The sequence below is a fragment of the Notothenia rossii genome, assembly GCF_949606895.1.
Source record: "Notothenia rossii genome assembly, chromosome: 4".
Classification (NCBI taxonomy): Eukaryota; Metazoa; Chordata; class Actinopteri; order Perciformes; family Nototheniidae; genus Notothenia; species Notothenia rossii.
In genome coordinates this window covers 2,534,490-2,559,031 of record NC_136902.1, presented here as the reverse complement: position 1 = coordinate 2,559,031, position 24,542 = coordinate 2,534,490, and the positions used below count along the sequence as shown (strand labels likewise).

General features: G+C 39.9%; 1 protein-coding gene across 2 annotated transcripts; it reads right to left on the bottom strand.

The window, feature by feature from the left end:
* Positions 1–1,548: 1,548 nt before the first annotated feature.
* gtsf1 (gametocyte specific factor 1) lies at positions 1,549–24,442 on the bottom strand. 2 transcript variants are annotated; one of them, XM_079675287.1, is made up of 7 exons: positions 24,313–24,442; positions 18,920–19,040; positions 18,529–18,638; positions 15,851–15,977; positions 15,088–15,165; positions 4,597–4,654; positions 1,549–1,862 (listed from the first exon to the last, which is right to left on the bottom strand). In XM_079675287.1, exons 2-7 carry the CDS (start codon positions 19,002–19,004, stop codon positions 1,787–1,789), a joined length of 534 nt encoding a protein of 177 aa, XP_079531413.1. In that variant the 5' UTR covers positions 19,005–19,040; positions 24,313–24,442; the 3' UTR covers positions 1,549–1,786. The 2 variants fall into 2 exon arrangements, with proteins under 2 accessions (XP_079531413.1, XP_079531412.1); XM_079675286.1 differs by having other exon boundaries at positions 18,920–19,057; positions 24,313–24,427.
* Between the last annotated feature and the right edge of the window lie 100 nt (positions 24,443–24,542).

The window sequence follows — 24,542 nt, the reverse complement described above, 5'->3', positions numbered from 1 at the left end:
TGCTGTACATCTATAAGCATCTTCAGGAATAGCTCCTCACAGGATGTAAAGTATTCAATAATCTGGACAGCATGCACAGAGCTATTTCTAATCCTGGCTCCGTGCTGGCTTTTTAATAAGAAACTGATATTTAATTTGCAGCCTCAGGTTCCTGCAGTCGGTATATCTGTCCAACGAGCATCAATTACTATCCCTGAGTCGTGTTCAAAGGGTCAACGAGACATCTAATCCCAGGCAGACACGAGTTTAAGAGGTCAGGACTAACTCGAGCTCGGAGGACAGGTAGGAACAGAGTTTCCTCGACACACACGGTGCACGTACTCCGAGGAGAAAGGAGATAGCAGCTTGCAGCACACAGCTCAACACGTCTAATAATAGACCTTCATCACATGGAATCAATAATGCCACTTAAAATGACAGAGCTTTGTCCCCCCTCACACACACACACACACACACAGTTGTTTGATGTAACTGTAAGGAAATAGTTAACTTTTTCTGTATACTGATAATCCCATTTCATGTAATGTAATCCATTACTCCCCAAACCAGCACACACAAAATTACTCCATGAACAATGGAAAGTATTCAGTATTTTATTTTTATGCCACATTTTACATAATTTTAGAGAGAAATAATGTTCTTTTTAAGTTCCTCTAATTTCTATATTTTTTTTCTAGTTGAAAGTTCATACATTTTTCTTTTTTAAAAGCATTTTTTACATATTGTTTTTCTAATTGTTTATTCAAAATGTATATAATTTCCTGCCTTATCAGACATTTATTTACTTTTGCAGAGGTTCAGAAAAAAGTACAATATTTGTTTGTTTTAAATATTCCTTGTAGTTTCAAAGTATGTTCTTCAAATGTTATGAAAAAAATTCTCCATCCTATATATTCTTTATATTTGGCCTTTACACATTTTTTAACTCCATTTTTGTTTCTAAGTCAAACTACAGTATTTTTATGTTTTTTTTCCAAATACTTGCTTTAGTTATCTATATTTTCCTGACTATATTGAAGTAAAATGTTCAATGCACTCTTTAGGTTATTTTTTAAAGCCTATTATTTTACTGAAACTGCACTCTTGTTCTTTCAAAGGAACAGAATCAGTGTTTGAGTTGATGAGTGCTGCCCCCCAGTGGCCGCTTAGTGACACTTCATGTTTAAAAATGCTCAATATTGTAAATTCTGACTTTAATAAATTAGGAACATATGCATGTATACGTGTATGTGCGGCGTCTACATGCGTTACTATATTACATTAATGTTCTGTTAACCAGTCCAGCCGTGCACACAGCTTGCAAAATGTGTGTTTCCAAATGTGTTGTTCTTAACGTACTACTTTCAAATGTTCTTTTATAGTATTTGTATTTGTCTTGTACTTTATTATTATTTCTACTCACGATGAACATTTGGGTCTTGTTTATATTTCATTTATTTTCTATGTTTTTCTTCATTTTAAAAGCTTATTATATTTCATGTTTTGATTTTAGGTTATAGTAAAACAATTCCGTCATGTAGAAAAACATGCAATTGATGAATGAAGAAGTTCATAACAAAAAAAGCACCTTTTAATAAAAGCAAGCACACAGAATACAACACACTAACACCCGAAAATCCAAAACAAGACTGAAGGCCATCAGTTTTCTCAGCGAGCGTTGATAAAAAAATAATCAAAGTAGAGCCGATTTAAAACTTGAAATGGGATTAAGGTTAAGGACAGGACACATTCTAAAAGAAACATTAACGCATGCGTTTATATAACACGTGTTACTTTGTTTTATGATTTAGAACTCGGCCCAGGGCAGCGTGTTGGGGGTCCTGAAGCTCGGACCCAGGTTGTTGGTCGGCTTCATCTCAAATCTGCAGAGACACAAAGAACGTACTAAAACATAATACATGCTATTTGGGAAATACTGAAGCACTCTGTCAAGGAGGTGCACAGGATAATGAAGGCCCGAGTGTATAAGATAGAACAACCCAGTCTCACGGCATTTCGAGTTAAGGCCGACACACCAAGCTGACTCCAAAGAACACGTCCAGACGGACCCGACTGCTGTGTCGCCTCTCTGCGTCTTGGCCATGTGTCGCACTGGAACACACCGCAAAGACTTCAGCCGACGGCCAAGAAGCACGTACGAACTCTGCGCATGCGTGAGTGGCAATAACTCTCCTTACTAGCAGGCGGCGGTAGTGTGTATTCGTCATTCAAAAGAGGCAACCGGAAGACAGACTGCGTGATAACCGAGAGAAGAACAGACTGCGTGATATAAACAAACAAATAGCGTGCGTTCCATTTTCACTCTCGTCCACAGACTGTTTCACGATTTATAATCGAAAACATGTTTAGTGCGGTCCTGGAAAATGAAAAATAATAGCCGTCTGTGTGTGCCTTCTTCATTTCCGTTTCACTTCTCTTGCACTGATTCGCTAAGCTGAACAGCCAATCAGAGTGATTTATTTTGCCGACAGCCTAGCGGAAAGTGTCGGCACGGCCGAAAAGACACGACGGGACACAAATCTGAGTAGGGCGACAGGACGCTCATCGACGGCCGAAATCGAAATGTGTTGTTTGTTTATATCACGCAGTCTGTCTTCCGGTTGTATGACAAATACACACTACCGCCGCCTGCTGGTAAGGACAGTTATTGCCACTCACGCATGCGCAGTTCGTACGTGCTTCTTGGCCGTCGGCTGAAGTCTTTGCGGTGTGTTCCATTGTGACACATGGCAGAGACGCAGAGACGCGAGGCGACACAACAGTCGGGTCCGTCTGTGTCAGTTCTTTGTTGTCAGATTGGTGTGTCCGGGCCTTTATAGACACAAAATTTAATCTATTGATTCGTGTTCACCAACACGATTTCCCCCTTTTTTTCGTGTCACACAGAACGATTTTAAAAGCAATGTATTTCTATTGGTAGTAACAGAAGCTGTGGGGTTCATAAAAACATCTTCTTACTCAATATCAAGCCACGATTATTGTTTTTGTTTTTAAATCGTATAATGTCGGACTTTTTTTGCCGTCCGTGAGGAAAATAAATCCAAAAGTCCTGAATTCTTGGGGATTTATCTTCGAAAGCGACGATTTCTTCTACGCTTGACCGCTTTTGTTTGCAAGTTCCTTAAAATTGTTGCACAAAACGATGGATAACGTGATTTTTTAAAAGTTGTACTATTATCCTGTTGAAGCTCAAACACTCGTTGGTAATTTCTGGTAATCTATGGCTCTGTAAAATCAGGGTTTCCTACATTTTAGGGCAAGATAGATCAAATAATGTCCTGTAATGCCGTCCAATCAGGACCTACGTTAGTGCATTTTTAAAGATGTTACAACGCAATGTCAAAACACAAACTCATTAAAATCTACTTGCCATGTTTTAGGAATTAACACATGTTAACTTTACTAAGAAATAAGCTGAATTAGGATGAGAAAAAGTGGGAGAATATCTTTACATTTGACTATCTTTAACGACTGTCTCCAGACAGGAACATCTGTACTTTTGGAAATGATAACGTCTCTTTTCTCAGTAAATGTTGACTTTACAAACCCTGATAAAGTAACCAATGAGAGACAGAAGACAGGGGATACTCTGCACTATTTAAAAAGTAGACTTTGATTGTTTATGACAGGGGTGCCAAACTCAATTTCATCGCGGGCCACATTAGCATTATGGTTGCACTCAAAGGGCCGGTTGTAACTATATCTATATCTATATCTATATCTATATCTATAGATATATATATATAAAATAATGTATTATATTACATTATTGCCTCTGAATTGGGTTATTATCGGATTGGGTAATAACTAACTAAGTTTGAAAGCAGAAGTCCAGGGCAAATAATTGCAAGTCTCTTCAGTGCGCATGTCACAAAACGAGATGCATTGTGGGACATGTAGTTTATGGGCAACGTGCTTCTTTAAAGCGGCATGTAACCGTATAATAAACATATTCAGTGATGCAAACACAGGTATGGTGAAAAAGGAGAGAATTATTCGAAGCAGAAAAAAAACAGCGTAATATACCATCTGACAATGACAGATTTTTCTTTCTGGATATTTTACAAATCACTCCCCTTTCAAACTCTATTCTTGTTATTTTTAACAACTTTTTTTTGTTACTGTCATATAGTATTTTATACCTGTTAATAATTGAGTCTCATTAATAACTATAATGATCATATCAAGGTGTGCCTTAACCTCACTGAGCTGAGGTTATTTGAGCCTCTCAGGAGAGAGCTAGCTAACCAGATGCTAATAACAACAGATCGCCACTGTGCTTACAACTAAAGACACAGCCTCGCAAACACTGCGGCATGTGTACGGCTCCTTATGGGTACTGCAATATTTGAAGAGCTGGAGCGACGTTCCGATGCTCTCCGTTACTCCTTTCAGACGAGACATAACCACGTGAAGACCTATAGTGAAGACAGGTTACGCTCGTGTTGTGTTCAATGAACCTGTCCTTGGCCAGGAAAAACAGGCACTCGCTTGTTTAATTATTTTGCTATCTAGATTTCTTCTTCTTTTTTGAAGGCCTTGAGTTTGACACCCCTGGTTTATGATGATGTTTTTAAGCTGAATCTGAGCACTTACCGATGATTCATCACTGTGTTCACCCCCCACACAAATGGAGGCGCTGCGTCATCGACCTCTGCAAGAAACAAAGAAAAATAAAACTGTTACCTTCACTGACAAATGTTCAGAGTGTGCAAGGGGAGAGAGAGAAGATCAGGTTACATATTGTGCATTAAATATGTGCATCTCAAGCCCCTTAGGGTCACTTTAAAAACACACATGCATGTTTCATAAGAAGCAGGCGCCTGCAACATTTATACCAAAAAGGAAATTCAACTGTTGTGCAGATTAGTTAATGACTATAGTACATTTAAGTTGTAGTTCGGTGTATTCTAACTTATGTCCTTGTATTTTCATATTGTGCTTTCTATTAACGTGAGTCGCGCGCGGGCCATGTTCAAAAAATAGCTCGCCAAGCAAATCCAAAATGTAAAAAAATACACAAACAAAAAAGGAAATGTAATTAAAATAATCTACTCTATGCATAAAGGAAAACCTAAATCATAGCGAACTATATCTACTTACTACAACTCTATATCTATCTAACACCCCTCCTCACCCCACCCCCACAATGAATATCGACCAATCACGTTCTTGCTTGATTTGCGGGACCAGCGTTGCAGTCGGGAAGAAAAGCAATGTGGCACCTCCCCGCTGATTTTCCTTCTGGCAGAATCTACACAGCACATCAGCCATACAGCACATGAGGGGCAGAGCTTTACTCTGGGTTTTGCAACTTGCATATATATTTATTGCACTTGACACACACGGCTTAATTTCCACTGGGGACAGGGGGGACATGTCATCGCCACGGAGGAGCACATAGCCTCAGTGAGCGAGACAGCGAGGGAGAGAGAGAAAGAGCGAGTGAGCAAGAGAGCTTGGCAGAGAGGGAGAGAGAGAGCGAGTGAGCGAGAGAGCTAGGGAGAGCACACCTTTATCTATTTAATGTAGATAAAGTAAGAAATCATTCCAATGTGAAGGACAGTAAAAAAAAAAACAGTAAACAGTTTAAAAGGGGAGTGATTTGTAAAATATGCATAAATAAAAGAAAGAATGCTAACTAGGTAACATAAGATACGAATAAACCAGTTTAAATGATTTGTTATTGTTGTGATCATATTCTAAAGATTTTTTGATTATTGAAAAGTATACAGCTCTCTTTCATCTGAGTGTTGAGAGCTGTGTCCATAAATTCATTTTGTGCACAAAGTGCACCAGATTGATGCATTTCACTTCAACACTAGAAAATGCATTTCCTGCAGAAAATGCGTGCGAATGCTGTAAACTGTGAACATTTATGGCTGCTTTTAGCTACAAAAATGCAGAAAAAGCTTAATATAAAAAAAAAGAGAAAAAAAAAAGGTATAAACAACAACATATATAGCCTTGATGTCCTGATATAGCTGAATAATGTAATAGTTGAATGGTTTCTGCAGCTGAAAATAGACTGAAGGAGTTACATTTCATATGTAAGTAGTAGTGAATGAATTTGTATTAAGAGAAAAGAAAGTAAAAAGGCTTGGGAAAGCAGCAGAATATTTGAACTAACTTCATGGTGAATGATCTGTCGCCATGGCAACGGCATTTGATGACACCCCATAATACGCTTAGATGTGTTGATGGCTGCATCGTTACCAAACCTGTGAAGTTTTGGCATTTTCACTGAAGTTATGAGAAAACCGTGTTTCATGGTGAGCATTGTGTTGCCATGACAACAACATTTGAAGACATCTCAAAACTGTCCCGTAGATGTCTTCACGGCTGGAGAGTTAGCACACGTGAGGTTTGAGCACTTTTTGAACATTTTCATAGGAGTTAGTAATTGCATTAGGAGGTTACATTACTCTCTCTCTTGATCGCCCTCTCTCTCTTCTATTGATCGCCCTCTCTTCTCTCTTTTATTGATCGCCCTCTCTCTTCTCTTGATCACCCACTCTCTCTTCGCCCTCTCTTCTCTTGATCGCCCTCTCTCTTCTCTCTATCCTGATCGCCCTCTCTCTTCTCTCGATCACCCTGTCTCTCTTCTCTTGATCGCCCTCTCTCGCTCTCTTGATCGCCCTCTTTCTCTCTCTTGATCGCCCTCTTCCTTCTCTTGATTGCCCTCTCTCTCTTCTCTCGCTCTCTTCATCACCCACTCTCTCTTCGCCCTCTCTTCTCTTGATCGCCCTCTCTCTTCTCTCTATCCTGATAGCCCTCTCTCTTCACTCGATCACCCTGTCTCTCTTCTCTTGATTGCCCTTTCTCTCTTCTCTCACTCTCTTCTCTTCTCTTGATCGCCCACTCTCTCTTCGTCCTCTCTTCTCTTGATCGCCCTCTCCCTTCTCTCTATCCTGATCGCCCTCTCTCTTCTCTCGATCACCCTGTCTCTCTTCTCTCGATCACCCTGTCTCTCTTCTCTCGATCGCCCTGTCTCTCTTCTCTCGATCGCCCTGTCTCCTCTCTTGATCGCCCTCTTTCTCTCTCTTGATCGCCCTCTTTCTTTTCTTGATTGCCCTCTCTCTTCTCTTGATCGCCCTCTCTCTTCTCTCGCTCTTCTCTTGATCGCCCGCTCTTCTCTTGATCGCCCTCTCTTCTCTTGATCATTCATCATCATCGGTGTGTGCGTGTGTGAGAGTGAGTGAGTGTGTCTGTGAGAGAGAAAGAGTGTTTGTGTCTGTGTGGATGTGTGTGTGTATGAGAGAGAGAGAGAGAGAGAGAGTGTGTCTGTGTGAGAGTGTGTGTGTGTGTGTGTGTGTGTGAGAGAGATTGTGTGTCTGTGTGAGAGAGGGAGTGTGTCAGTGTGTGAGAGTGTGTGTGTCAGTGTGCATGAGAGTGTGTGCATGAGAGTGTGTGTGTCTGAGAGATAGTGTGTGCGTGTGTGTGTGACAGCTCAAATGCATTACAATTACTTCCATGTTAAAAAAAAGACTTTAAAAAGCTGAATATTTTAAAAAGTATAACATTTTGAAAAAGTTGAAAGTTTCCCATCATGTGCTGAAAAGGCTGAATAGTTTGATATTTGAATGGTTCCTGCAGCTGAAATTAGGCTGAAGGAGTTAAATAAAGATATTAAATGTAAGTAGTAGTGATTGAATGTTTACAAACACCTGTGTGTGTAAACCCAGAGATCAAAGGTTTCCATGGTGTCTGCTCTGATTGGATGATGTCACTCGTGTGTGTGTGTGTGTGTGTGTGTGTGTGTGTCTCCAATCTGCCCAGCAACACCATGACAACCAACTGCAGCACTGAGTCCCATAAGAATGCATTGGGGATTATATCTGACAATTTTGCCACCTGTTCAAAAAATATGGCTCCTATAGACAAGTTTACGCGACAAACCACGGGTAGCGCCATAACCCTACACAAATGCACTTCATTTCCGCCGGAAGTCTTTTGCACAGCGTCTGTCGGTGTAAACCGGTGTAAACAGTCAGACGGGCACTGGTGTAAACACAGCGATTTCGATGCTAACAGTGATGCTAGCTTGGGAACACGATTCTACTTCTTTGACTGGAGATGGCGTTACTCTCCCCCACCCGAATTCAGTGCAAAACTGGGAGGATAACATGACGACGTGGCCCAGCATAACGTACAGCAAAATTTGCTCCTACTTCGTTCAATCCATGGCAATAGATGGAAAAGCAATGGACAGTCTGAAGGCATATCATAAGGCTGCGCACATTCTACTTTGCCCACATGCTCCCGAAAATTGTTGACGATTTTGTTGAGGGAAGGTTACAGTTCTGCAGTAAATATCTCAGCATTTTAAAACCAAAATAAACTGCCTTATTTAGGTCATGCCCACAGGAGCCAACAGTTGTCTGTTGTTTACATAATTCACAATTTACATGATCTCTTTATGCTGTGCAATATATCATATGTGCCTGTACTGTTTGAGTGAAAATAAAGTTTGATGTAATTTAATTTCATTATTGCACTGTTATTGCATTATTGCATTTCATATGTTCCTTAGAGTGCTACAATTTCTTTTAACACAGTTCATCATTCATATTAAGCTCATACTGTACATAAATAACACTGAATTAATTAATTGTTGAGAGGAAACTAAAGAAATGGCTTCAACAAGAAAGATCACATGTTTAATCCTAACAGGTATTACAAATTAAAATATAAAAGCAGCCCACACAATTACATCACTATGAAAATATTCATATATAATATTAAAAAATACAATGCATGCAGTATTTGTTGTGTTTATCTGTATTTAATGAACAACATGGCTGGGTGCTGGGTGCTGGTTTGTGGTCGTAGCACTCTCTATCTAACCACTCGTTCAGGTGCTTTCTCGAGTGATTGCAACCAACTACCGCACACGTAGTTCCCGAACCACTTTTCTTCATGTTGTAATTGTTATATCCTCTTTGTCTCTGCGATATCAGTGCTTTGTCGGCACAACGGAGCTAGCTAGCAAAACAAACCCAGTCCGCCAAAACGGAAGTGCATTGCATCGAAGGGAGGAGTTCAGGATGTAGAGCGGATACGGCTCAATAACTTGTGTATAAAAAAAAAAAATACCAGACCGTGAGCATCAGGGAACCCCAATGAACTGAAATATGTTTTTTGTTTGGGTTTTGTGTGGTAAATGTGAAGAGGAGAGCAGTTTGTCTAAAGTTTACTTCACTCTGTTCTGAAGAAAGATCCGGAACAATTTAACATGGGAATCAATTGGGAGCTAGCTGGACTTTGTCACTTCATGCCCTCAAGAGGCATTTTTTTAAATATCTTTTTATTTTCCAACCTAAGAGAGGTTTTCCTACGTTTTTCTTGAAAAAATATGTCTGAGGAGTGTAGGGTTTGGGAATTATGGCAAGTTTAACGCATTTTTGGGGGAGAATTTCAAGCACTCCTGCACTCTGTTTTGAGATCAAAGCACTCTAGACTTAACGAGCTGCTCCATCCACTCTAATGTTAAAATCTGAGAAAGGCCTCTCTACCAAGCTCCAAACTAAGTTCAATATCTCAAAAAGTTTAAAAGATATCAAAAATCTGAATAAGAATTGAATAGCTGAAGGTCTTGTGGTCATTTAAAAGTTGGAATGAAGTGTCTAGCTGAAAGTATGTGGAAGGAGTAGCATTTGGCGCAAGGTGTAGGAAAACAGGATTTGAAGGCATCTCCCATTGACTTCAATGTTAAAAATAGAGTTTAAAAAGCTGAATATTTCAAAAAGTATGAAGTATTTTGAAAAAGTTGAAAGTTTCCCATCAATTGCTGAAAAGGCTGAATAGTTTAATATTTGAATGGTTTCTGTAGCTGAAAATAAGCTGAAGTTATGGAGAGCCAAAGTATTGGCTGAAATAAGGGGAATAAAGATTTGAAGTACTATGTAAACAGCATTCGCACTAATTAAAAAAAACATCTTCCCGGGGGAGCATACCCTCGGACCCCCCTAGAGGAGGTGAGGACCCCCTAGAGGAGGTGAGGCCCGTCCACCCCCAAAATAAAGCAGGTTAAAATAATTAAATACATGTTATTTTAGTAAACACTGCAAACGGGTCCCATAGACCCAAACAGCACACAAAGGTTAAAGGTCAGCATATCATAATGTTCAAATGTGCTAAATATATACACTGCAAAAAACAAAAAAAGAGTTAAAGTAGCTCACGACTTGCTTTATATTTTAAAAGTAGCCCTCACCCTAAAAAAGGTTGGTGACCCCTGCTCTGGAGTCTAAGGGTATTTTCTCGATTTGTAGATGTAGATGTTTACAAATCGACCGAATTACTACTTTCATCAATCATAACTTTTACATTTGATTGCATTAAAGGTGGGGTAGGTAAGTTTGAGAAATCGGCTCGAGATACACTTTTTGTTATATTCCATGGAATGCTCTTAACATCCCGATAGCAATGAATATCTGAAGTGCTTTGACAAAAAAATCCATAAAATATCTCATCTGTGGAAGCCGTAGCGCTGTAAAAAGCACGACCAATCATCTGAGCCGGCCCGCCTAAAGTAACTGGATGGCCTACCTGCCTGTCAGCCTTCCATCTGTGCACAAACTTATCTCGTGCCCTCATTGGTCATGTGTGCGTTCGTGTGTGTTGGAGGAGGAGCTCTGTAAGGAAGTGGCCGATTTTTTCCGGTTGTGTATTTTCAAATTCTAGTGCACTCGAGCCGGTTTCTCCAAAATTACCTACCCCACCTTTAAGGCGCCAGCCAGCCAGCCACACACTTAATGATTTTTGTGTTAATGCAGTGTGAGAAAAAGTTTTTAGAGAGTACTTGTCCATGGTGAGTTTGGCAATTTACTTGTCCGAACACATTTTTCACTTGTCCAGAATGGACACAAATTGGGCCCACTGGAATCTTCTTCTTCGCCATCGTATTTTAAAAATATTTTAGAGGTAAGATTTTACTGCATCACACATAGTGTTGGGTATCGTTTGGATTTTAACGATTCCGGTTCTGTTTTTCGGTTCTCGATTCCGGTTCTTTGAGAGGGTAAAAATAAGTCTGATGACAAACTGGGATAAAAATATATTTATGAAAACATTAAGTCAAATCTGTATTTCTATTTACAAATCACTTCATACTGTTTAATTTCTTACAGTTATTGAATACAATTATATAAAAAATAATCTCTGCATTGTTTAGTTAGTTCTAAGTGGTGCAGTTTGGGAATGTACAATTGGCCCAGTCTCCTCTGATGTTACACTGCAACCTGCCTGTGAGACAGAGTCCAACCACACAGTCTGTGTGTCCAACACATGTCCTGCAACACACATGCTGCAACCTGCCTGTGAGACAGAGTCCAACCACACATGTCTGACACATAGGCCTAATAATACATTATATTTATAGCCTATAGGCCTAGCGCTTTTCTAAAACTCAAAAACGCTTACAGATGTCCTGCAATACACATGCTGCAGCTGCTCACTGTTTGTAAAAGTAAATAAATAGTATTTTCATTTCAATAATGTACTTTCTATAGCCTGCTTCATAAACAATACTGACATCCCTGTGCTCCTCCGAGTCTGGGGGTCCGGGGATGTGAGGACAGCGCGAGGACACAGACAGGGAGGCTGCTTCACTTCATAAAGGAAATGGCGGTCAATATTAACAACACAGGAACTAAAACGCTTAATAACCTTCATTACGTGTTAAGAGAAAGAACATAAGAAAGTTTGACAAAGATGAGGCTGTTAAACGGGCAGCAGGTCCGCTGTGCGTGGAAAGAGAGAGAGAGAGAAAGAGAGAGAGACGCTGAGCTGCACCATGCAGCGATCAGCTGATCCGGAGCATAGAGAGAGAGCTGCGGTCCGCGGGGCTCGGCCTCGCCTCCTGTCCTCACAACTCTTATCAATCCCGGGACCGGACAATTGTTATTTGTTCCTACTCGGCACCGAGTTTTGCTTCCCAACCCTGCCACTGTGCTACACTTCCCGCCCCGCCCCGTCTAACTGTACAGAAAGCGGCGAGATGCATTTCCTTAGGAATCGACAAGCAGAACCAAAACTAACATTTCTAAACGAACAATGGAGGACACGTACAATTTGTGAATGAGTTCTGCCTTTTGTAAACTGAATTTATCAATAATTTGACAATAAATCAGGGCGAAAAACGTCACTTGTCCGGCGGACAAGTCAATTGAAAGATCTACGTGTCCGATATTGTAAATAACACGTCCCGGACGGTGGGACGTGTACTTTTTCGCACACTAATAGTTAACGGCTCGATCGCCGTTCAAATGACAGCGTTGTTTTCCCCAAAAGTGGACGTGGCCGTACTTTTTGCCCGGACGTGACGCATGTGTTACTCAGTGTTTCCCCTAGGATGGAGTCATATCAGCGGCGCTAAGGCACGTGGGTCCAGCATAATGTGAGCGCGGAGCGCGTGGAATTTTTTTGTGTGTGCGCGTGCGAAGTGCACCCCGCCAATTTGTTTCTATAGGCGCTTTCACACCGCAGTACTTTTCCCACAAAGGTTCATGAGAACGTAGTTCATCAGAACTCTTTAGTTCTGATGAACTAAGTACAGATCGCGTTCACACCGGAATAAGTCCCTGGGTTGGATTAGGCAAATGAAGCCGCTGACGTCACTTCTTCTTCTTCTTCTTTGGGTTTACTGGCAGGCCGCAAACAACTTCACGGCGTATACTGCCGCTCAAAATCCCCGGCCGGAAGTCCCCGGAGTTGGGGACTGGCTTCAGTAGAAGCTGCTGGGAGTCCCAGCAGCTTCTACTGAAGCATTCCGAGTAAATCTCCAGAACGCCGACACCTCCTCATCTCCACCGCTCCCATGTTTTATTTTGTGTTGCCATAAGTTAGTCTCTCTGCGTTTCTGCACTGGGCTAATGCTAATGCTAATGATGCTTATGTGAGGATAATAAAATGGTGGCTTCACAACACTTTTGAGTTTTACGGGGCGTGGTTTTCAATCCGCCCAGCCAATCAGACATAGGAACCTTTTTCTCCCACGAAAGTCCTTGCTCTCTAGCAGGGACGGGAAAGGGGGTAAAAAAAGTTCTCATGAACTAAATTTAATTCCGGCTCTTTTTGGTGTGAACGCGACATTTCGGAACTATATCGGAACTAAAGTGGGAAACGTACTGCGGTGTGAACGCGGCTTATGTGTCAGCACAAGAAAGGCTCTTGAGGCCTAGTACCAGGTCCGGTTCTAGACAATTTGCTACCCTAGGTGAGATTTTAGGTGACATTTTATTTGTAAAGAATAAATAAAAAATCTCTACCAAAGACAAATACACTGCAAAAACAGAAACTTATTGACATAGGTAATAGACGTCAAAATGGCTTCAAATGTATTCAGTATTGTATGAACATGTTTGAATTGGGGGTGGATGTCAAATCCCACCGGGAAGATATATTTTTTTAACATTTTACAGTAAAATGTTTCAATCTGGTGCACTTTGAGCACACAATTACTAGAGACTAGATCTAGGGGGCACAACTCTAAAAGGCCCTTATGAAAAATATCAGTTTACATTTTAATAATCAAATAAGTATGAACATAACCAATACATGTAGCTTATTTTATTTTTGTTGTTCATTCATATCTTATTTTACCTAGTTAACATTTATTTATGCATATTTTTGTATCTCTCCAACTTTAAACAATATTTTTGGTTAACTGTCCTATAGTATACATTGGAATGATTTAAAACCTGTTTTTATTTATCCTAATAATTATAAAGGAGTGCCTTGGAAATATGTGTTTAGATAATTTGTGGTCAAGGATTATCTCAGTGGCCACTGAGATAACTTAGACTAGAATTAACTATCTAAACCAGGGGTGTCAAACTCAAGGCCCGGGGGCCAAATCCAGCCTGTGACTTCATTTTCTGTGGCCCCACAAGAGCTTGCAAAGAATATAATATGTTTATTATACGGTTATATGCCGCTTTACAGAAGCAAGTTGCTCATAAACTACATGTCCCACAATGCATCTCAAATATGCCTTTTTTCTCAGAATCCATTTTTTTCTTCAAAATGTCACTTCTTTTTTTGACTTTTCTTTCTCCAGAATTTGGCTTTTCTTTTAAAATAATTTTGTGACATTCTCACTGAAGAGACTTGCAATTATTTGCCCTAGACTTCTGCTTTCAGACGTAGTGAATTATGAAGTTATTACCCTATCCGATAATAATCCAATGTAGAAGCAATCATGTCATACAATACATTATTTTATATATACTAAATATTTATACATGTATTTTTATATAGTCTTAAAGTTACAACCGGCCCTTTGAGTGCGACCATAATGCTAATGTGGCCCGTGATGAAATTGAGTTTGACACCCCTGATCTAAACACTCAAGAGTCCTTTACCTCACTGAGCCTCTCAGTGTGACAGGAGAGCTCTCCTCCACCCTGGTTGTAGAAACATCTACTTCTTATCTCCGTTAGCGCAGCTAGCACCAGATGCTAATAACAACAGCGCCGGTACCGGTGCGCCCTCTCCCTTGCTCGCTCTCTCGCTCGCACTTTGGCTGTGAGCTGCGGGCGCCTGATAAGCCAACATCCCCCACTTTCATCACTTACAGCGCCCACCGTACAGGGCAAATTAAACGTGCAACCGGGGTGAAAAGGGTGTTACATTTACTTAATTATGAATGTTGTTACATCAAGGCCGAACATTTGGATGAGCGCCAACGGGGGAAAAAAGTGTTTTCCCTCCCAGAGCTACCAGCGCAGCGCCCCCCAGATCTGGCGCCCTAGGCCACCGCCAGTGTCGCCTATGCCAGTAACACAAATACTACAAATCCACATAACAATCAAAAATGAAAAAGGGTCCCAACTTATTATTATTATAAGAAAAGAAAAAAAAGTAAAGAAATACTGTCACGTATAAGTATGGTTTTTTTGCCCCATCGGTTTTGTCTAAATATATTTATGCTGCTTTTTATATATCTATTGATGTACAGCACTTTGGTCAACTCTGTTGTTTTTAAATGTGCTGTATAAATAAAGTTGGATCTGATGCTCATGACAGCAAATCTGGGAGAATAACGAGAAGGATTTAAAGCATTATTATATAACGGAATATTACCATAATCCCAGTCCTCGGACATGTCGGGGTTGACCCAGGTGCTGACCTGCAGGGGGATCAGTCGGTTGGTGCTGCCGCCTGCAAACGGAGCACAATGTACTGAATGTCCTCCAACATGAGAGTAACATGCTAACAAAGGTATCAACTGTAGCTGTGAACATGACAGGATGTGTGATTACCTAGAAGAGCATCAGGACTGTTTGAGGCATATGATAGCTATGTGATTAACATGATGATTCAGCCTCTATGGAGAGATACATATGACAAGCATGATCAAAAGTCAGAATTTTGAGAAAGTCAAACATTTTGAGATGTTTTTGAAAAACTCAGAATTTGGAGATTGAGAAAAAAACATAATTTGGAAAAAAGGTCAGAATTTGGAGGAAAAAAAATCAGAATTTTAAGATTCTCAGAAAAAGTCAGTTTTGTGAGAAAGTCATTTTTTTGATTTCCAGAAGAAGAAAACAACTTTTTTTAAGAAAGTCATCATTTTTAGATTTCTGAAAAAGTCAGAATTTTGTGGAAAAAGTCAGAATTTGTGAAAAAGTCAGAATTGTGTGTGATTAGCATGCTCATTTCTGACGTGGAGCTAATCTGAAGTAAACATTGAATACTGCTTTCTATTCCTCCATCTTGTGACTGTGGAACTCCCTCTCTTGGATATCAGCATGTGAAGGACACTGTTCAGGAACTAGCTGATGCTCTGTATGTGATGACTGCGACCAGTTTCTCCAACAGAGCCGGTATAAAGGAGATGTCTCACGGTCTTCAATGTCCACAGCGATGCGGTCCTCGCAGGTCTCCGTGTGGGACATCAGCTGGTTCTGAGGCACCAGGTGACGAGCGTTGTACGGACACGTCTTCAACTCGCTCGCCAGCTTCGGGTGGTTCTACATCAGCCAGAGACAGAAGGAGATGCTGCTGTAATGGAGGCGTTTACATTTCACACACAAAGCTTTAAATGTCGTTATCTTAGAACCAAAGAGCTCAATGTTGGGGTCGTGCTTCCTTAACATTTTCCGGGTATATGCAGGAATCCTGAAATCAAATTTAATACCTTTTAAGACCTTTTTTAAGACCCTTTCCATACGTTTTAAGACCTCATCGCCACTTCGAGTTCTAACCGGTTACATTGGCAACACAAAGATCCTTTTAAATGCATGAAGAACAGTGGAATCTGCCTCCATGATGCATGTAGTCTTTTCATTTTAAAAACACTATACAGCATGTCAAAATATAAAGGTATCGAGTCGTGGTAAACCTAGGGATGGGTATCGTTAAGGTTTTAACGGTACTACTACTTTTATCGATACCGCTTATCGATCCGGTCTTTTGACGGTACTCTTATCGGTTCTTTGAGAAAAAAAATAAGGTAAACTAGCTAAACAAAATGTGAACACAATTAACATTGCTTATATTTAAATAAATAATTTTTCACATCAAAAGAAACAACAATGTTTTAACAAATCGTATTAAATAATCTGATGACAGAACTGGAAACAGAATAGCTGAAACTTTAACAAAATAAATAACTCAGTGACCTCTAATCATTAACCCATGTTTGTATAATGTAGTTAACTCCGTGTGTTGCTGCTAGCATACATAACACCTGACGTGGAAACGTTCCTCGTGGATGGGGCTACAGAGCTACTAGAAAGACAGTCGAACCCGGTGCATTCCTCCGTCTGGATGTGGAGCACTTTGATAAATGTTTAGACAAACTGCTCGTGTTACCGCCCTTACATGCTAAACACCTATTGCACGTTTGGTAACGAGCATCGAGACGGGTAAAGTTTAACCACACCTCGGAGCGCGTTCTCTCTGCCATCTCCGCAGTGTGTGTGTGTGTTGCTGCATTTAGCAGCTGCGTGTGTGTGAACTGCCCCGCCCCCTCGCACACAGACGTGAGAGAGATCTCTCGTCTGGATTTGAAAGATCGAAAATAAAAAATAAAAACCATAGGCGCATTTTGCAGTCTGTTTGCGTGTTAGAAACGGAGGTGGTGACACTAAAAGTGCAATATAATGTTTGTGTAGCAACAATACATATGACATATTTTCCACATGTCTCCAGTACCGATAAAAAGACCGATAACGTCGGAGCTTAACGGTACCACGGTCTTTAATAATTCAGCCCCGGGGCCCGTTTAATACCGGGGCTCGGTACCCATCCCGTGGTAAACCTCTGAATGGTTTCTTCCCATTATATTTGTCCACGTCTGCACATTGTACACATGTTAAACTGAAGGGAGCGAGTGCTGCGGCTCTCCTGTTCTTTCTGTACGTGAAGAAATATGGTTTTTACTTTACTTCCCTCTTATGTCATGCATGTAATTCACACAGAAGTATAGAGGTGATCTAACAGAACGATGCTTTATGGGGATTTAGATTGTTAAGAGATATGAAATAACTTATATATCGTAATAGAAATGTTACGGTAAACACGGTAAAAACCAATCCATAGTTTCATGTAGGGATGCATACCGGTATCACCGAAATACCGGTTACTGGTGGCTTTGGTATACCGTACCGAAATCAGATCCGGTTTCGATACTTTAAAAATTTAATTTAATTTTTTTAATTATATTTTTTATTTGATTTTGAAAGTGAGTCCGTGGCCCGTGATGACAGGTGTTATAAATTAGATTGCATAATGGTTTATCTTCATATTTTATGTATTTTTCATTGTTTGTTCAATACTAGAAAGGTAAGTCCCACAAATGAACTTTGATGGGATTTGTTTTCTCTCACCAGTGAAGGCAAATGTTAATTTTAAAGATGAGATTTGTTTGTTTGTGCAATGCCGAGATCTCATGACCATTATTTATTTGTTCTGTAGTCGAATCTCAGGTTTAACATTAATTCTAACGGTGCTATAACGGTCTGTTTGTATTGACAAGATGTGCTGTTCACGCGGCACACCTGATGGCGGGTGTTATAAAAGATATTTCATAATCGGTTTTCTTCATATTTGTTATGTATTTTTCATTGTTTGTTCAGTACTAAAAGGTCCAAGAAGTCCCACAATTGAATTTAATATTAATTTGACATGTTACCTATACCGTAAAGCGCTTCATGGGAGTAATTGTGGGATGATACATTTTGAAAGTATCACGATATGTATCGGTTGAGTATCGGTATCGTTCAGTGGTATCGGTATCGTAAAAAAGTCAACGATATGCATCCCTAGTTTCATGTTCCTAGTTTTTGAGGCGTGCAGCTACCCTTCACATACATGCTATCAAGTGTTTTGATTAGGTTTTAAAAAGCGGCTTACGTTTTTTTATCTAAAAAAACAGCAACATCCGTTATACATCAAAAAAAGGTGCTTTATCTTATATGAAAATAAAGATTTTTAACCATATTACCCGTCTTTACTTTAGATAATAAGTCCCTACACGTCCACTTTAATGTAAATATATAGCCTGCTGCTGTCACTCACCTTCCTGCACTTTATCAGGTGGTACGGGAAGCGGGAGACCCGGATCAGGTGGTGCTTATCGAAGGGACACTGCAGGAGGGTGTCCGGATCCAGGAGTGGTTCTTTGCCAACTTTAAGATTAGATCAGATCAGATTAGCAATAGTTTAAACCGTTTAAAAGCAACAGCGTGAGAATGAAAAACAGGACGATTCACACAAGATTAATAGTAAGTCACTTTTTAAATAAGAAATGAATTAAATGAACATGGATACATATTTGGGTCGTATATACATATTAGATATATTTACATGTATGTGTGGCGGCAACAAGTTATTGAAAGTGTTGCTTTGTCTTAAACCTGATTCCATAAATTAGGATGATGAAATGTGTAAAAAATAGGTTTAGTTTTACTTATTTCCTCGCCCTCCAGCAGCACTGCCCTCTCAGCCGTCCTGCATGGGTCGATCGTGGATCCGAATCTGAAGGAGTTTGCCATCTTCAGCTGAGATTCACCGGACAGCAGCTGGACAAACTGGATGGAAGAAAACACTGAGAAGAAAGCACGGACAGGTTTCTTCTTCTTCTATTGTTTTATGGCAGTTGGCAAACAACTGACAGGTTTCTTCTTCTTCTGGTTTAATGGCGGTTGGCAAACTGACAGGTTTCTTTTTCTTCTTCTTCTTCTTCTTCTGGTTTAATGGCGGTTGGCAAACAGCTATAAGGTGCACTGACAGGTTTCGAGACATAGATATATATAAACACTAGATGGCTCAAGGGGGAGTCGCCAGAGTAGCTCACTGGCGGCTATCTTACCACAGTCAACAACTACTGCTGCTACAGCTGTTGTGATGAGAGTGATCTGCACAAAAAAACTCTAAACTCGCTGAAATCTTTACTGATTTACAAACGATTTGGTTGATTATAAACGTTATTAGCATGGCTATGAGACAGGAGACAACAAGACATGTTGAATAAAAACAAGTTAATGATTATAATTATGCAGTATCATAACTACATCTTTGATGTTTATAACAAACCAAACCGTTTGAAAATGTGTTGAAAATTAAGCAATCTACGGTTATTTCAATAGTGCACCGTAGACATACAGGACTGTCTCAGAAAATTAGAATATTGTGATAAAGTTCTTTATTTTCTGTAATGCAATTAAAAAAACAAAAATGTCATACATTCTGGATTCATTACAAATCAACTGAAATATTGCAAGCCTTTTATTATTTTAATATTGCTGATTATGGCATACAGCTTAAGAAAACTCAAATATCCTATCTCTAAATATTAGAATATCATGAAAAAGTATACTAGTAGGGTGTTCAACGAATCACTTGAATCGTCTAATTAACTCGAAACACCTGCAAGGGTTTCCTGAGCCTTGAAAAACACTCAGCTTGGTTCAGTAAACTAAATCACAAGTATGGGGAAGACTGCTGATCTGACTGCTGTCCAGAGGACCGTCATTGACACCCTCCATCAGGAGGGTAAGACACAAAAAGAAATTTCTCAAAGAGCAAGCTGTTCACAGAGTGCAGTTTCAAAGCACATCCACAAAAAGTCTGTTGGAAGGGGGAAATGTGGCAGGAAACGCTGCACAACCAAGAGAGATGACCGCAGCCTTAACAGCATTGTGAAGAAGAGTCGCTTCCAGAATTTGGGGGAGCTTCAAAGACAGTGGACTGAAGCTGGAGTCCAGGTATCAAAAGTCACTGTTCACAGACGTGTCCGGGAAATGGGCTACAATAGCCGTATTCCCATGGTCAAGCCACTTCTGAACTCAAGACAACGGAAGAGGCGTCTGACTTGGGCTAAGGAAAAGAAGCACTGGACAGTTGCACAGTGGTCCAAAGTCCTCTTTTCAGACGAAAGCAAGTTTTGTATTTCATTTGGAAGTCAAGGCGCCAGAGTCTGGAGAAAGGCTGGAGAGGAGCAAAATCCAAGTTGCTTGAAATCCAGTGTGAAGTTCCCACAGTCAGCGATGGTTTGGGGAGCCATGTCAGCTGCTGGTGTTGGTCCACTGTGTTTCATCAAGCCCAGAGTAAATGCAGCTGTGTACCAAGAGATTTTAGAGCACTACATGCTTCCGTCTGCTGAAAAGCTCTATGGAGATGAGGAATTCATTTTCCAGCATGATCTGGCACCTGCCCACAGTGCCAAAACCACCAGTAACTGGTGTACTGACCATGGCATTACTGTCCTCGATTGGCCTGCAAATTCCCCTGACCTGAACCCCATAGAGAATATGTGGGGTATTGTGAAGAAGAAGCTGAAAGACACCAGACCCAACAATGCTAATGAGCTAAAGGCCGCTATTGAAGCATCCTGGGCATCCATAACACCTCAGCAATGCCACAGGCTGATTGCCTCCATGCCACGCCGCATTGATGCAGTAATCCGTGCAAAAGGATTCCCAACCAAGTACTGAGTGCATTAATGGACATTTTCAAATGTTTGATTGTGTTTTGCTGTTATAAATCTTTTTTTTTTACTTGGTCTGAGGAACTATTCTAATTTTTTGAGATAGGATTTTTGAGTTTTCTTAAGCTGTATGCCATAATCAGCAATATTAAAATAATAAAAGGCTTGCAATATTTCAGTTGATTTGTAATGAATCCAGAATGTATGACATTTTTGTTTTTTTAGTTGCATTACAGAAAATAAAGAACTTTATCACAATATTCTAATTTTCTGAGACAGTCCTGTAATGTTATGATGAATGAGCCGCCATGTGGCAACGTCGGTCTCCATTGGCCAGCAGCGCGGGGTGAGTCATCTAGTGGTTTATATAAATCTATGTTTCTAGATGCACATGCAGCATTTAAAAGATGCAGGACACATGACAACCGATCACAGGGTTCTTACACCTTTTCCAAAGTCATATTCAAGCACTTTCAAGGTGCATTTTCAAGCATCTTACAGCTGTTGTAAATTACATATTTATATACACATACTCAAATGATTATTTCCCTACCTCACATTAAATCAGATGTTCTTTATGCTATAAACAACCAAATGTGTGTTTCGTGATAGCCTTCTACACGAGGATGAAAAATTAAAAGAACACTAAGTTTAATATTTCAAAATTACTGATCTGTACGTCGACTGGGCCTCCCATATAACCTGTCTGAGCCAATATAAAACAATCAGCCAAATAACTTTTCAATACATTATTGATTACTATTTTTGAGGTACTTTTAGGTCGGCAGTAAACATAAGTCAGAGGTACATGGTGTACTTTTCCTCCACTAAATGTATTTAATCCCTTTAGTTACTTCTCAGATGTGGATGAATGATGTGAAATCTAATCAAGTGTTAAATCAGACTTTAGTTCCACCTGGAGTAAATCCACCAGCTACCCTGCAGTATACAAAGTCATTCAGACTAGCTGCACCTTCACCAGCTTTGAGAACACTTTCATGATCAATCATTATAAAACATATCATATCTATTATTCTGAAATGGACCAATCTGCACAATGACTACTTTTACTGTCTTTCACTATATTTTGATGAGAATACTTTTCTACTTTCACTTGAGGAACATTTTGAATGCAGGACTTTTACTGTAACAGAGTATTCCTACACTCGAGTAAAAGTAGAAGTACCAAAGTAAAAGACCCGAGTACTTCTACTTTTACTCAAGTACAAGATCTGAGTACTTCTACTTTTACTCAAGTACAAGACCCGAGTACTTCTACTTTTACTCAAGTACAAGATCTGAGTACTTCTACTTTTACTCAAGTACAAGACCCGAGTACTTCTACTTTTACTCAAGTACAAGATCTGAGTACTTCTACTTTTACTCAAGTACAATATCTGAGTACTTATTCCACCTCTGGTAGCGTATTAGCCTGAATTGTAGCCACAAAATCACGCAGAGCTGCATAAAAATAGACTCACAATGGTAACAGGTGGAAAATAATATTTACAAATGTGTACAATGATTTGTAGGTAATTTTGACTGCTCAAGACTCCTGACTTATACATCTTCAAAGGAAGAGTGTGTTCATTCTACAATTACATGGGATTAAAGCAAAAATGTAGTTTTACTTGTATAATACTTCAATTTGATATAAAAGACAGTTAGTTTTCATCTGTTTTCAAATAAACAAAGTATTGGCTTTCAGAATATTAAACTTGTTTCGGCAAATTCAGATGATAAATACAACTTTGAAGCTTGTAACGGCATTATTACAAGCGGAAAACGGACTAATGTAACATCACAGCAATCATAACAACAGCCGGTGTTTCTTGTAAGTGTTTCCCCGGTACACAAATGCAAAAATACACAAACACACTCGTGAGCTTCCCCCAGACCAGTAATACAAACGAAAATGTGTCTTCAGGTCAATGTGACTGATTTCGATAGAGCAAGTCATTTGGTTTAGGCACGAAACATACTACCAGTAGAAATACATTGCTTTCAAAATCGCTCTGTGTCGAATCAATAGATTATATTTCGTGACTATAACACGAAATGCCGTGAGTGCTTCATCCTCTGAACACCACACGATGGCGACTGTAACCCACATAACATAGGTACGCTCCTCTGAAATGATTGTCCACTGCAATTATTATTATTATCCCTCAATCGAGTTCGCTATTCAGCTTGCTAACGTTAGCTTAAACAAACGTAACATGCAACGTTAGCCTAATCTAAAATGCTCTACTACGGCGTACCTTTCACGTGGCTCGTCAGCGCAGACTCTCGCATCGTTATTTTTGCAAACTTTGCAGGAGGCTACTCGTGGGCTTGACCCTCGTCTTAGCCATGGCTTGTATTTGTCTTCTGCTAGCCAACGCTCGTTGAAACGGCAACCTCCTGGCACACTGTCATCTATCACTCTTCAGAATGCCCAGGTCACACGTAACACAAACACTTGCAGGTCGCGCGCACAGCGTGGGAAGGCCGCAGCGGAGCTGTTTTATGTAGAAGCGAAGCAATTCTTTTATTTTAATCTAAAAAGCGAACTATTCAGTCAGACAGCAATTTATTGTAAAAGTAAAGCATTTACATTTTCAAGCACTTTCTCAATTTCAAGCACCATTCCCAAAATTCAAGCACTTTCACAACCTTGAAAACACCACGTCAAATGTCAAGCATTTTCAAGGATTTCAAGCACCCGTACGAACCCTGCAATCAGATCAGGGCTCTGCTCCACAGGTGTTCCTAATCATCCATCACCTGTTTGCCTGCATTACTACACCCACTTGATAGCACGACTACAGAGGTTTGTGTAATTTATTGGATGCATTTGTGTCTAGAAATGGAGTAACTGGGAGCAGTTTTTGTACTGTTTGGCATGAGTAGAATTTTTACTTTTCGACCCCTAACCCACAGGTTTAATGATAGATTCTGACTAAGTTAAGTAACATACTTTATATCGCATTGACTCAAAAAAACACTGTAATACCTTTTATATAGGCCTATACGGTCTATGGGTAAAACCGTTCAGAGGTACACGATACTAGGGGCTTTGAAGCTAGCCGCTAACTTCACATACATGTTATTAAGAGTATTCATCTGGTGGCTATATTTTCAGTTTAATCGTAGCAAAAGGCACATTTCTTACAAATAAACGTGAATAAAAAAGCAATAATCAAACTTTCTTGCTTAATTGCCCATTCGTTATTATTAGCTCCGCCTGCTAGCCAAAACTCGAAACTTTGAAATAAAGCAGATAATTAAAAGTTTAAAACTGCGACATCAACTCAATATCAGTTAAAATGTGTTTTGAATACAGTCTGTCTAAACATGAAGAGTTGCCAAGTAAGAAATAAACATTTATGGACCTTTTTGTTGAGAGATGTTCCGAGCAGCGCTTGTCGTCGTCGTCGTCACCACCCGATCTGTAGTGTGCATGGCATGTGCGAGATGGTCCGCTACATACGGCAACCCAAGTAGGACAGTTGACACAGTGGCGAAGCACAAATAGAAAAATCGAGAGAGATGACTTATTGTTATTACAACGTGACTTCAATATTATTTAACAACTCTTTTTATTGGGTTCTTTTATTTGGGG

Excerpts from the sequence above, each read along its gene's own strand:
- gtsf1 (XM_079675286.1), bottom strand. The coding sequence starts at position 24,382 with ATGCACACTACAGATCGGGTGGTGACGACGACGACGACAAGCGCTGCT. Across the intron at positions 18,639-18,919 it reads GCTGGAGGGCGAGGAAATAA|TTGGCAAAGAACCACTCCTG; the intron begins GTAAAACTAAAC and ends CTAATCTTAAAG. Across the intron at positions 15,978-18,528 it reads ACCTGATAAAGTGCAGGAAG|AACCACCCGAAGCTGGCGAG; the intron begins GTGAGTGACAGC and ends TGGCTGATGTAG.